We start from the raw sequence: 13841 nt of genomic DNA on the forward strand, positions 1-13841 counted from the left end.
CTGGGACCGTGTTCCCTGTTACCTCAACGGGGACCTGGGACCGTGTTCCCTGTTACCTCAACGGGGCCCTGGGACCGTGTTCCCTGTTACCTCAACGGGGACCTGGGACCGTGTTCCCTGTTACCTCAACGGGGACCTGGGACCGTGTTCCCTGTCTAAAGCTGTGGTTGATGAAATCCTTTAAGGAAGTAACTGTGACTGTCTGACCTCTGCCAGTGAGGAGAGGAGGAATATAATATGCCTGTTGTGGGATTCCCTCTGATAACATTAGAGCTGTGCATGTGTTAATCTGGGTGGTTTGTAAACCCCTTCTTCCTCTCTTCTCCCTCCCTGTTCTCCTGTCCTTCACTCCTTCTCCTCTCTCCCCCCACCTCTCCTCTCTCTCTCCACCTCTCCTCTCTCTCCCCACCTCTCTTCTCTCTCCCCCCACCTCTCCCTCCCTACTCTCCTCTCCTTCACTCATTCTCCTCTCTCCCCCCACCTCTCCTCTCTCCCCCTCTCTCCTCTCCTCTCTCCTCTCATCTCTCTCCTCTCCTCTCCTCTCACCCCCCACCTCTCCTCTCTCCCCCCACCTCTCCTCTCTCTCCCCACCTCTCCTCTCTCCCCCCACCTCTCCCCCACCTCTCCTCTCCCCCCACCTCTCCTGATCATCCCCTCTCTCCTCTCCTCTCCCTCCCTACACTCCTCTCTCTCCCCACCTGTCCTCTCCCTCTCTCTCCCTACCTCTCCTCTCTCTCCCCTCTCCCCCTCTCTCCTCTCCTCTCTCCAGGAGTGTATGAATCCATGCTGTAACTCTACAACCTGTACTCTGAAGGGGGATGCTGTGTGTGCTCACGGACAGTGCTGTCATGACTGCCTGGTAGGAGACTGACTGACCGGCTGGCCAACAGCCCTAATTTAAACTCACATCTTATTTCATCTTTATTTTCACAAGGAAGGGGCCCTTCTTCACTCACTCACTCTCTCTCTCTCACACACACACACACACACACACACACACACACACACACACACACACACACACACACACACACACACACACACACACACACACACACAAACACACACACACACACACACACACACACACACACACACACACACACAAAATGGCTTAAAGACATAGGGGTATCAAAGGGGAATATGACTTAAAGTTGGAGATGTTTGTTTGATCCTCTATAATCATGTGTAGTAGCTAGGCTAGTTGTTTGATACTCTATAATCATGTGTAGTAGCTAGGCTAGTTGTTTTATATAATCATGTGTAGTAGCTAGGCTAGTTGTTTGATCCTCTATAATCATGTGTAGTAGCTAGGCTAGTTGTTTTATATAATCATATGTAGTAGCTAGGCTAGTTGTTTTATATAATCATGTGTAGTAGCTAGGCTAGTTGTTTTATATAATCATGTGTAGTAGCAAGGCTAGTTGTTTGATGCTCTATAATCATGTGTAGTAGCTAGGCTAGTTGTTTGATCCTCTATAATCATGTGTAGTAGCTAGGCTAGTTGTTTTATATAATCATGTGTAGTAGCTAGGCTAGTTGTTTTATATAATCATGTGTAGTAGCAAGGCTAGTTGTTTGATGCTCTATAATCATGTGTAGTAGCTAGGCTAGTTGTTTTATATAATCATGTGTAGTAGCTAGGCTAGTTGTTTTATATAATCATGTGTAGTAGCAAGGCTAGTTGTTTGATCCTCTATAATCATGTGTAATAGCTAGGCTAGTTGTTTTATACTCTATAATCATGTGTAGTAGCTAGGCTAGTTGGCTGATCCTCTATAATCATGTGTAGTAGCTAGGCTAGTTGTTTTATACTCTATAATCATGTGTAGTAGCTAGGCTAGTTGTTTGATCCTCTATAATCATGTGTAGTAGCTAGGCTAGTTGTTTGATTCTCTATAATCATGTGTAGTAGCTAGGCTAGTTGTTTTATATAATCATGTGTAGTAGCTAGGCTAGTTGTTTGATCCTCTATAATCATGTGTAGTAGCTAGGCTAGTTGTTTGATACTCTATAATCATATGTAGTAGCTAGGCTAGTTGTTTGTTTGACCCTCTATAATCATGTGTAGTAGCTAGGCTAGTTGTCTGATAGTCTATAATCATGTGTAGTAGCTAGGCTAGTTGTTTGATACTCTATAATCATGTGTAGTAGCTAGGCTAGTTGTTTGATACTCTATAATCATGTGTAGTAGCTAGGCTAGTTGTTTGATACTCTATAATCATATGTAGTAGCTGGGCTAGTTGTTTGATCCTCTATAATCATGTGTAGTAGCTAGGCTAGTTGTTTGATACTCTATAATCATATGTAGTAGCTAGGCCAGGTGTTTGTTTGACCCTCAATAATCATGTGTAGTAGCTAGGCTAGTTGTTTGTTTGACCCTCTATAATCATGTGTAGTAGCTAGGCTAGTTGTTTGTTTGACCCTCTATAATCATATGTAGTAGCTAGGCTAGTTGTTTGTTTGACCCTCTATAATCATGTGGAGTAGCTAGGCTAGTTGTTTGATCCTCTATAATCATATGTAGTAGCTAGGCTAGTTGTTTGATCCTCTATAATTATGTGTAGTAGCTAGGCTAGTTGTTTGACCCTCTATAATCATGTGTAGTAGCTAGGCTAGTTGTTTGATACTCTATAATCATGTGTAGTAGCTAGGCTAGTTGTTTGATCCTCTATAATCATATCTAGTTGCTAGGCTAGTTGTTTGATACTCTATAATCATGTGTAGTAGCTAGGCTAGTTTTTTTATACTCTATAATCATGTGTAGTAGCTAGGCTAGTTGTTTGATACTCTATAATCATATGTAGTAGCAAGGCTAGTTGTTTTATACTCTATAATCATATGTAGTAGCTAGGCTAGTTGTTTTATACTCTATAATCATATGTAGTAGCTAGGCTAGTTGTTTGATCCTCTATAATCATATGTAGTAGCTAGGCTAGTTGTTTTATACTCTATAATCATATATAGTAGCTAGGCTAGTTGTTTTATACTCTATAATCATGTGTAGTAGCTAGGCTAGTTGTTTGATACTCTATAATCATATGTAGTAGCTAGGCTAGTTGTTTGTTTGACCCTCTATAATCATGTGTAGTAGCTAGGCCAGTTGTTTGATACTCTATAATCATGTGTAGCAGCTAGGCTAGTTGTTTGATACTCTATAATCATATGTAGTAGCTAGGCTAGTTGTTTGTTTGACCCTCTATAATCATGTGTAGTAGCTAGGCTAGTTGTTTGATACTCTATAATCATGTGTAGTAGCTAGGCTAGTTGTTTGATCCTCTATAATCATATCTAGTTGCTAGGCTAGTTGTTTGATACTCTATAATCATGTGTAGTAGCTAGGCTAGTTTTTTTATACTCTATAATCATGTGTAGTAGCTAGGCTAGTTGTTTGATACTCTATAATCATATGTAGTAGCAAGGCTAGTTGTTTTATACTCTATAATCATATGTAGTAGCTAGGCTAGTTGTTTTATACTCTATAATCATATGTAGTAGCTAGGCTAGTTGTTTGATCCTCTATAATCATATGTAGTAGCTAGGCTAGTTGTTTTATACTCTATAATCATATATAGTAGCTAGGCTAGTTGTTTGATACTCTATAATCATGTGTAGTAGCTAGGCTAGTTGTTTGATACTCTATAATCATATGTAGTAGCTAGGATAGTTGTTTTTTTGACCCTCTATAATCATGTGTAGTAGCTAGGCTAGTTGTTTGACCCTCTATAATCATGTGTAGTAGCTAGGCTAGTTGTTTGATACTCTATAATCATGTGTAGTAGCTAGGCTAGTTGTTTGATCCTCTATAATCATGTGTAGTAGCTAGGCTAGTTGTCTGATAGTCTATAATCATGTGTAGTAGCTAGGCTAGTTGTTTAATACTCTATAATCATGTGTAGTAGCTAGGCTAGTTGTTTGATACTCTATAATCATGTGTAGTAGCTAGGCTAGTTGTTTGATACTCTATAATCATATGTAGCAGCTGGGCTAGTTGTTTGATCCTCTATAATCATGTGTAGTAGCTAGGCTAGTTGTTTGATACTCTATAATCATATGTAGTAGCTAGGCTAGTTGTTTGTTTGACCCTCTATAATCATGTGTAGTAGCTAGGCTAGTTGTTTGTTTGACCCTCTATAATCATGTGGAGTAGCTAGGCTAGTTGTTTGATCCTCTATAATCATGTGTAGTAGCTAGGCTAGTTGTTTGACCCTCTATAATCATGTGTAGTAGCTAGGCTAGTTGTTTGATACTCTATAATCATGTGTAGTAGCTAGGCTAGTTGTTTGATCCTCTATAATCATATCTAGTTGCTAGGCTAGTTGTTTGATACTCTATAATCATGTGTAGTAGCTAGGCTAGTTTTTTTATACTCTATAGTCATGTGTAGTAGCTAGGCTAGTTGTTTGATACTCTATAATCATATGTAGTAGCAAGGCTAGCTGTTTTATACTCTATAATCATATGTAGTAGCTAGGCTAGTTGTTTTATACTATATAATCATATGTAGTAGCTAGGCTAGTTGTTTTATACTCTATAATCATATGTAGTAGCTAGGCTAGTTGTTTTATACTCTATAATCATATGTAGTAGCTAGGCCAGTTGTTTTATACTCTATAATCATATATAGTAGCTAGGCTAGTTGTTTTATACTCTATGATCATGTGTAGTAGCTAGGCTAGTTGTTTTATACTCTATAATCATGTGTAGTAGCTAGTAGCTAGGCTGGTTGTTTGGTACTCTATAATCATATGTAGTAGCTAGGCTAGTTGTTTTATACTCTATACTCATGTGTAGTAGCTAGACTAGTTGTTTGGTACTCTATAATCCTATGTAGTAGCTAGGCTAGTTGTTTGATACTCTATAATCATATGTAGTAGCTAGGCTAGTTTTTTTATACTCTATAATCATATGTAGTAGCTAGGCTAGTTGTTTGATGCTCTATAATCATGTGTAGTATCCATGCTAGTTGTTTGATCCTCTATAATCATATGTAGTAGCTAGGCTAGTTGTTTGATGCTCTGTAATCATATGTATTGGGTAGTGTTAGTATTAGGTAAGCTAAGTAGTCTGTCCTCTTCTGTTTCTCTTAGACTTCAGCCCTCCATGCCTCTCAAGGCCTCACCTCCTTATCTGTCTGTCTGTCTGCCTGTGTGCCTGTCTATCTGCCTGCCTACCTGTCTATAGCTGAAACCAGCAGGCACCCCGTGCAGGGATTCGAGTAACTCATGTGACCTGCCAGAGTTCTGTACCGGTGCCAACCCCCATTGCCCTGCTAATGTGTACCTGCATGACGGGCACACCTGCCACAACGTGGACGGACACTGTTACAACGGGATCTGCCAGACACACGAGCAGCAGTGCATCACTCTCTGGGGCCAGGGTGAGTACAGATCAGGGGTGATCACTCTCTGGGGCCAGGGTGAGTACAGAATAGGGGCCATCACTCTCTGGGGCCAGGGTGAGTACAGAGCAGGGGTGATCACTCTCTGGGGCCAGGGTGAGTACAGAACAGGGGTGATCACTCTCTGGGGCCAGGGTGAGTACAGAACAGGGAGGATCACTCTCTGGGGCCAGGGTGAGTACAGAACAGGGGTGATCACTCTCTGGGGCCAGGGTGAGTACAGAACAGGGGTGATCACTCTCTGGGGCCAGGGTGAGTACCGAACAGGGGTGATCACTCTCCGGGGCCAGGCTGAGTACAGAACAGGGGTGATCACTCTCTGGGGCCAGGGTGAGTACAGAACAGGGGTGATCACTCTCTGGGGCCAGGGTGAGTACAGAACAGGGGTGATCACTCTCTGGGGCCAGGGTGAGTACAGAACAGGGTGATCACTCTCTGGGGCCAGGGTGAGTACAGAACAGCGGTGATCACTCTCTGGGGCCAGGCTGAGTACAGAACAGGGGTGATCACTCTCTGGGGCCAGGGTGAGTACAGAACAGGGGTGATCACTCTCTGGGGCCAGGGTGAGTACAGAACAGGGAGGATCACTCTCTGGGGCCAGGGTGAGGACAGAACAGGGGTGATCACTCTCTGGGGCCAGGGTGAGGACAGAATAGGGGTGATCACTCTCTGGGGCCAGGGTGAGTACAGAACAGGGGTGATCACTCTCTGGGGCCAGGGTGAGTACAGAGCAGGGGTGATCACTCTCTGGGGCCAGGGTGAGTACAGAACAGGGGTGTTCACTCTCTGGGGCCAGGGTGAGTACAGAACAGGGGTGATCACTCTCTGGGGCCAGGGTGAGTACAGAGCAGGGGTGATCACTCTCTGGGGCCAGGCTGAGTACAGAACAGGGGTGATCACTCTCTGGGGCCAGGGTGAGTACAGAACAGGGGTGATCACTCTCTGGGGCCAGGGTGAGTACAGAACAGGGGTGATCACTCTCTGGGGCCAGGGTGAGTACCGAACAGGGGTGATCACTCTCCGGGGCCAGGCTGAGTACAGAACAGGGGTGATCACTCTCTGGGGCCAGGCTGAGTACAGAACAGGGGTGATCACTCTCTGGGGCCAGGGTGAGTACAGAACAGGGGTGATCACTCTCTGGGGCCAGGGTGAGTACAGAACAGGGGTGATCACTCTCTGGGGCCAGGGTGAGTACCGAACAGGGGTGATCACTCTCTGGGGCCAGGGTGAGTACAGAACAGGGGTGATCACTCTCTGGGGCCAGGGTGAGTACCGAACAGGGGTGATCACTCTCTGGGGCCAGGGTGAGTACAGAACAGGGGTGATCACTCTCTGGGGCCAGGGTGAGTACAGAACAGGGGTGCAACATTCTGTTCACTCTCACACAAAAAACATCCCAGGTTTACCAGACATCTTGGTGGGAAGACTCTTGCAAGTATCCCATCTGTAACTCTGTGTTGTTTGTGTCGCACTGCTTTGCTTTATCTTGGTCAGGTCACGGTTGTAAATGAGAATTTGTTCTCAACTGAACAACCTGGTTAAATAAAAGTGAAATAAAATAAAAATAAAATAATAAAAAAGTAGGAGTGAATAAGCAGGAACTCCTAAATGCTCCAACCAGAATTTCTGGAAACATGGGAATTTGGGAAAATGTACTGTCATTTTGCAAACGTTGTGGAGAGTGGAGTCCCCTACAGGTTGGGAGGGAAAATTGTTGTACAACACAGAGATGTCCCAGTCTGATTTCAGATTATTTCCCTGTTGTACAACACTGAGGGATGTTCCAGTCTGACTTCAGATTATTTCCCTGTTGTACAACACTGAGGGATGTCCCAGTCTGACTTCAGATTATTTCCCTGTTGTACAACACTGAGGGATGTTCCAGTCTGATTTCAGATTATTTCCCTGTTGTACAACACTGAGGGATGTCCCAGTCTGACTTCGGATTATTTCCCTGTTGTACAACACTGAGGGATGTTCCAGTCTGATTTCAGATTATTCAGATATTTGTCTTCTTCTCAAAACACATGATGCAAGGTCCGAGGGGAGGAGCCTCGAATCCCCTCCTCCCCAATGTGTTTGAGAAGGAGGTGAGGAGGAAGTGAGGAGGATGTGAGGAGGATGTGAGGAGGAGGTGGGGAGGAGGTGAGGAGGATGTGAGGATGAGGTGAGGAGGATGTGAGGATGAGGTGAGGAGGATGTGAGGATGTGAGGAGGAGGTGAGGAGGAGGTGAGGAGGAGGTGAGGAGGAGTTGAGGAGGAGGTGAGGAGGAGGCGAGGATGTGAGGAGGAGGTGAGGAGGAGGCGAGGAGTAGGTGAGGAGGATGTGAGGATGTGAGGAGGAGGTGAGGAGGGGGTGAGGAGGATGTGAGGATGTGAGGAGGAGGTGAGGAAGGGGTGAGGAGGATGTGAGGAGGAGGTGGGGAGGAGGTGAGGAGGATGTGAGGATGAGGTGAGGAGGATGTGAGGAGGATGTGAGGATGAGGATGTGAGGATGTGAGGAGGAGGTGAGGAGGAGGTGAGGAGGAGGCGAGGATGTGAGGAGGAGGTGAGGAGGAGGCGAGGAGTAGGTGAGGAGGATGTGAGGATGTGAGGAGGAGGTGAGGAGGGGGTGAGGAGGATGTGAGGATGTGAGGAGGAGGTGAGGAAGGGGTGAGGAGGGGGTGAGGAGGATGTGAGGATGTGAGGAGGAGGTGAGGAGGGGGTGAGGAGGGGGTGAGGAGGAGGTGAGGAGGGGGTGAGGAGGAGGTGAGGAGGGGGTGAGGAGGGGGTGAGGAGGAGGTGAGGAGGGGGTGAGGAGGAGGTGAGGAGGAGGTGAGGAGGAGGTGAGGAGGAGGTGAGGAAACCCACAGAAAGACGAAATCAGATAAAGAGAAGTTCCAGTCTGTCTCTGATGTTTAATGTTCCCCATGTGTGCCTGACAGGAGCCAAGCCCGCCCCAGGGATCTGCTTTGAGAGAGTCAACTCGGCAGGAGACCCCTATGGGAACTGTGGGAAAGACTCCAAGGGATCCTTCGCCAAGTGTGACGCTCCGTAAGACGACATACCAGTACACATATCACCTGTCTTTGAGCATGTGCTGTGTATCAAAACATTTTTTTTTTGTTGAATAAAATGTGAAAAGAGACCACCCCCCTTTTCGCATTTTATCTATACTACATTGTGATTGGTTTATTTGACAACGTTATCGACCACTCGGGTCTTTATCAGGTGTGCGAGTGGTCGAAACGTAGTCAAATAAGCCCCATCGCAGTGGTGCATGGGTATAGAATTACCAGGCTGTACATCTTTGAAAGGGTAACCACGACAACAACAGAAGACAAAAGGGAGAAAAGTTTTGGCCTTTAATGAAGATGTGATGTCATAGTCGAGGCTTTAATGAAACTGTTGAAATATTTTAATTAGCATAAAGGGGTTTTTTGTTCTTCTTAACGATCCCCTTTAATTGTCTTTAGATGGCGGAGACATTAGTGAGTGTGTCCCAAATTTAATCCTATTTCCTGTATAGCGCACTACTCTTTACCAGTGCCCAATGGCCCCTGCTCAAAAGCAGTGCACTAAACAGGGGATAGAGTGCTATTCTGGGATGTTGACCTGAATCATTCATCAACAGTCTCTTAATTGACTTAATTGCAGCAATGACAGAGCACTGAATATGACTGGGATTGACTGAGATCCTTTTACAATGAACAAAACCAAGGGGGGTTCACACAGCTCACTCTTTCTGTCTAATGTAGGACCTGGTTACAGCCACTCTTTCTGTCTAATGTAGGACCTGGTTACAGCCACTCTTTCTGTCTAATGTAGGACCTGGTTACAGCCACTCTTTCTGTCTAATGTAGGACGCTGGTTACAGCTCACTCTTTCTGTCTAATGTAGAACCTGGTTACAGCCACTCTTTCTGTCTAATGTAGGACCTGGTTACAGCCACTCTTTCTGTCTAATGTAGGACCTGGTTACAGCCACTGTCTGATACTCTGTTTATATGAATTTCACAGGAACTGGGGGTTGAACAACACAACAGAAACTAAACTGGGGTTGAAAAGAGTCCTAACAACACAACAGAAACTAAACTGGGTGTCACGTTCCTGACCTATTTATGTTAGTTTTTGTATGTTAGTTGGTCAGGACGTGAGGTTGGGTGGGCATTCTATGTTATCTGTTTCTATGTTGGTTTCGGTTTGCCTGGTATGGCTCTTGATTAGAGGCAGGTGGTTTGCGTTTGCCTCTAATTAAGAGTCATATTTAGGTAGGGCATTCTCACTGTTTGTTTGTGGGTGATTGTCTCCTGTGTCAGTATGTTTGTTCGTACCACACTGGACTGTAGCGTTTGTTTGTTTCGTTTTCGTTTCGATGTCGTCTGTTACCTGTACGTAAGTTTATGTTTAGTTATGTAAGTTTATGTTCAGGTCTCGTCAACGTCGTTTTGTTATTTTGTAGTTTTGCAAGTGTTTGTTTCGTTTCGTGTTGCCATCATATTGTATAATAAAGATGGCTTATTTCCCAAAGCCTGCGTTTTGGTCTTCAGATCCCTCTCTCCTCACCTCGTCCGAGGATGAGGAGAGCGTCACCCGTTACAGAATCACCCACCAAGCTAAGACCAAGCGGCAAAGGGAAACTAAACGGAGTAAGGGACAGGAGAGAAAGGATTTCTGGACATGGGAGCAAATAATGAATGGAGAAGTTTCCTGGGCTAAGGCAGGAGAAAATCGCCGTCCCAAAGCTGAGCTGGAGGCACGGAGGAGAGCAGAGGCTACCGGGGAGAGGAACCGGAGCTATGAGGGAACGCGTCTGGCACGGAAGCCAAAAAAGCCCGTGAGTAATTCCCAAAAATTTCTTGGGGGGGGGGCTAGGAGATAGTGGGCCAAGGGCAGGTAGGAGACCTGCGCCCACTTCCCAGGCTTACCGTGGAGAGCGGGAGTACGGGCAGGCGCCGTGTTACGCAGTAGAGCGCACGGTGTCTCCTGTACGAGTGCATAGCCCAGTGCAGGTTATTCCACCTCCCCGCACTGGTAGGGCTAGATTGAGTATTGAGCCAGGTGTCATGAGGCCGGCTCAACGCGTCTGGTCTCCAGTGCGTCTCCTCGGGCCGGCATACATGGCACCTGCCTTACACATGGTTTCCCCGGTTCGCCTACATAGCCCGGTGCGGGTTATTCCACCTCCCCGCACTGGTCGGGCAACCGGGAGTATTCAACCAGGTAAGGTTGGGCAAGCTCAATGCTCAAGAGTGCCAGTACGCCTCCACGGTCCGGTATTTCCGGCACCACCTCCCCGCCCCAGCCTAGTACCTACAGTGTATACACTACGCACTAGGCTACCAGTGCGTATCCTGAGCCCTGTTCCTCCTCCACGCACTCTCCCTGTAGTGCGTGTATCTAGCCCGGTGCCTCCAGTTCCGGGCCCACGCACTAAGCTACCTGTGCGTCTCCAGAGCCCTGAACCCACTGTATCTTCTCCCCCTACTAATCCTGATGTGCTTGTCCTCAGCCCGGTGTCACCAGTGCCGGTACCACGCATCAGGGATAGAGTAGGCTTTGAGAATACAGTGTGCCCTGTCCCTGCTCCCCGCACTAGTAGGAAGGTGCTTGTCATTAGCACGGTGCCTCCAGTTCCGGCACCACGCACCAGGTCTACAGTGTACCGTATCCGGCCAGAGCCATCCGTCTCCCCAGCGCCATCTGAGCCATCCGTCTCCCCAGCGCCATCTGAGCCATCCGTCTCCCCAGCGCCATCTGAGCCATCCGTCTCCCCAGCGCCATCTGAGCCATCCGTCTGCCAGGAGCCTGCAAAGCCGCCCGTCTGCCATGAGCCTGCAAAGCCGCCCGTCTGCCATGAGCCTACAGAGCCGTCAGCCAGACAGGAGCCGCTAGAGCCGTCAGCCAGACAGGAGCCGCTAGAGCCGTCAGCCAGACAGGATCTGCCAGAGCCGCCAACCAGACAGGATCTGCCAGAGCCGCCAACCAGACAGGATCTGCCAGAGCCGCCAACCAGACAGGATCTGCCAGAGCCGCCAACCAGACAGGATCTGCCAGAGCCGCCAACCAGACAGGATCTGCCAGAGCCGCAAACCAGACAGGATCTGCCAGAGCCGCCAGCGAGCCATGAGCAGCCAGAGCCGTCAGAGCGCCATGAGCAGCCAGAGCCGTCAGAGCGCCATGAGCAGCCAGAGCCGTCAGCCTGCCATGAGCGTCGAGAGCCGTCAGCCTGCCATGAGCGTCGAGAGCCGTCAGCCTGCCATGAGCGTCGAGAGCCGTCAGCCTGCCATGAGCGTCGAGAGCCGTCAGCCTGCCATGAGCGTCGAGAGCCGTCAGCCTGCCATGAGCGTCGAGAGTCGTCAGTTGCCCTTCAGCCTGAAAAGGCTAGATACCCAGAACTGCCCATCAGTCCAGAGCTGTCTCTCTGTCCGGAGCTGCCTTTCAGTCCGGAGTTGCCCCTCTATCCTGTGTTTGTTTCGTTTCGTGTTTCCATCTTTATCGTTGTTTAATAAAGATGGCTTATTTCCCTGAAGCTGCGTTTTGGTCTGAGGATCCTTCTCTCCTCACCTCGTCCGAGGATGAGGAGAGCGTCACCCGTTACACTGGGGTTGAAAAGAGTCCTAACAACACAACAGAATCTAATCTGGGGTTGAAAAGAGTCCTGACAACACAACAGAAACTAAACTGGGGTTGAAAAGAGTCCTAACAACACAACAGAATCTAAACTGGGGTTGAAAAGAGTCCCTAACAACACAACAGAAACTAAACTGGGGTTGAAAAGAGTCCTAACAACACAACAGAAACTAAACTGGGGTTGAAAAGAGTCCTAACGACACAACAGAATCTAAACTGGGGTTGAAAAGAGTCCTAACAACACAACAGAAACTAATCTGGGGTTGAAAAGAGTCCTGACAACACAACAGAAACTAAACTGGGGTTGAAAAGAGTCCTAACAACACAACAGAATCTAAACTGGGGTTGAAAAGAGTCCTAACAACACAACAGAAACTAAACTGGGGTTGAAAAGAGTCCTGACAACACAACATAACCTAATCTGGGGTTGAAAAGAGTCCTAACAACACAACATAACCTAAACTGGGGTTGAAAAGAGTCCTGACAACACAACAGAAACTAAACTGGGGTTGAAAAGAGTCCCTAACAACACAACATAAACTAAACTGGGGTTGAAAAGAGTCCTGACAACACAACAGAAACTAAACTGGGGTTGAAAAGAGTCCCTAACAACACAACAGAAACTAAACTGGGGTTGAAAAGAGTCCTGACAACACAACAGAAACTAAACTGGGGTTGAAAAGAGTCCCTAACAACACAACAGAAACTAAACTGGGGTTGAAAAGAGTCCCTAACAACACAACATAAACTAAACTGGGGTTGAAAAGAGTCCTGACAACACAACAGAAACTAAACTGGGGTTGAAAAGAGTCCCTAACAACACAACAGAAACTAAACTGGGGTTGAAAAGAGTCCCTAACAACACAACAGAAACTAAACTGGGGTTGAAAAGAGTCCCTAACAACACAACAGAAACTTAACTGGGGTTGAAAAGAGTCCTGACAACACAACAGAAACTAAACTGGGGTTGAAACGAGTCCTAACAACACAACAGAATCTAAACTGGGGTTGAAAAGAGTCCTAACAACACAACAGAATCTAAACTGGGGTTGAAAAGAGTCCCTAACAACACAACAGAAACTAAACTGGGGTTGAAAAGAGTCCCTAACAACACAACAGAAACTAAACTGGGGTTGAAAAGAGTCCCTAACAACACAACATAAACTAAACTGGGGTTGAAAAGAGTCCCTAACAACACAACATAACTTACACGTTGTAGCAGTTACTGTAGTTCAGCGGCGTGAAACTCAATTCTGCAGTGTCTGCAGGTTTCTGCTCCTCCATTGTACTTGATTGATCAATTAAGGTCATTGATTAGTTTGGAACTCCCCTCGCCTGGTTGTCTAGGTCTTAATCTGATACAAATTGAAAGGAAATAACTAAATAACCAGCAGACACATAGTTTGACACCACTGTTGTAGACGGTTGGAGAGAAAGTGTAGTTATTTACCAGCTAAGACAAAGCTACAGTAACAATGAAATATCATTCAGGTGAATTCCTTTAGTTGTTTTTTTTCTAATATATTTATTAACGGGGTGTTATTTTTGTTTGTTTGTTGTTGTTTACAGAGATGCTAAGTGTGGCAAAATACAGTGTCAAGGAGGAGCCAACCGGCCAATAATAGGCACCAACGCTGTCTCCATAGAAACCAACATCCCCCTCCAAGAGGGGGGCCGGATCCTGTGCCGGGGGACCCATGTCTACCTGGGGGACGACATGCCTGACCCGGGCCTCGTCATGTCGGGCACCAAGTGTGGCGACTCCATGGTGAGAACTCAACGCTGTTGCCCTGTTCATACCACTGGGCCGTCGGACCATTGTTGTTGTT

At 46.7% G+C, this 13841-nt stretch overlaps 1 protein-coding gene across 1 annotated transcript in view; it reads left to right on the top strand.

Moving 5' to 3' along the window:
* The window catches only part of LOC129842528 (disintegrin and metalloproteinase domain-containing protein 12-like), a 34649-nt gene that overhangs the window by 13621 nt on the left and 7187 nt on the right, over positions 1-13841 (top strand). Inside the window, exons 3-6 of the mRNA XM_055911107.1 lie at positions 770-859; positions 5185-5380; positions 8326-8434; positions 13582-13780. Of these exons, the coding sequence (XP_055767082.1) occupies positions 770-859; positions 5185-5380; positions 8326-8434; positions 13582-13780 (594 nt within the window). The remainder of the gene's footprint in view (positions 1-769; positions 860-5184; positions 5381-8325; positions 8435-13581; positions 13781-13841) is intronic.

The sequence above is a fragment of the Salvelinus fontinalis genome, unplaced genomic scaffold, assembly GCF_029448725.1.
Source record: "Salvelinus fontinalis isolate EN_2023a unplaced genomic scaffold, ASM2944872v1 scaffold_0048, whole genome shotgun sequence".
Classification (NCBI taxonomy): Eukaryota; Metazoa; Chordata; class Actinopteri; order Salmoniformes; family Salmonidae; genus Salvelinus; species Salvelinus fontinalis.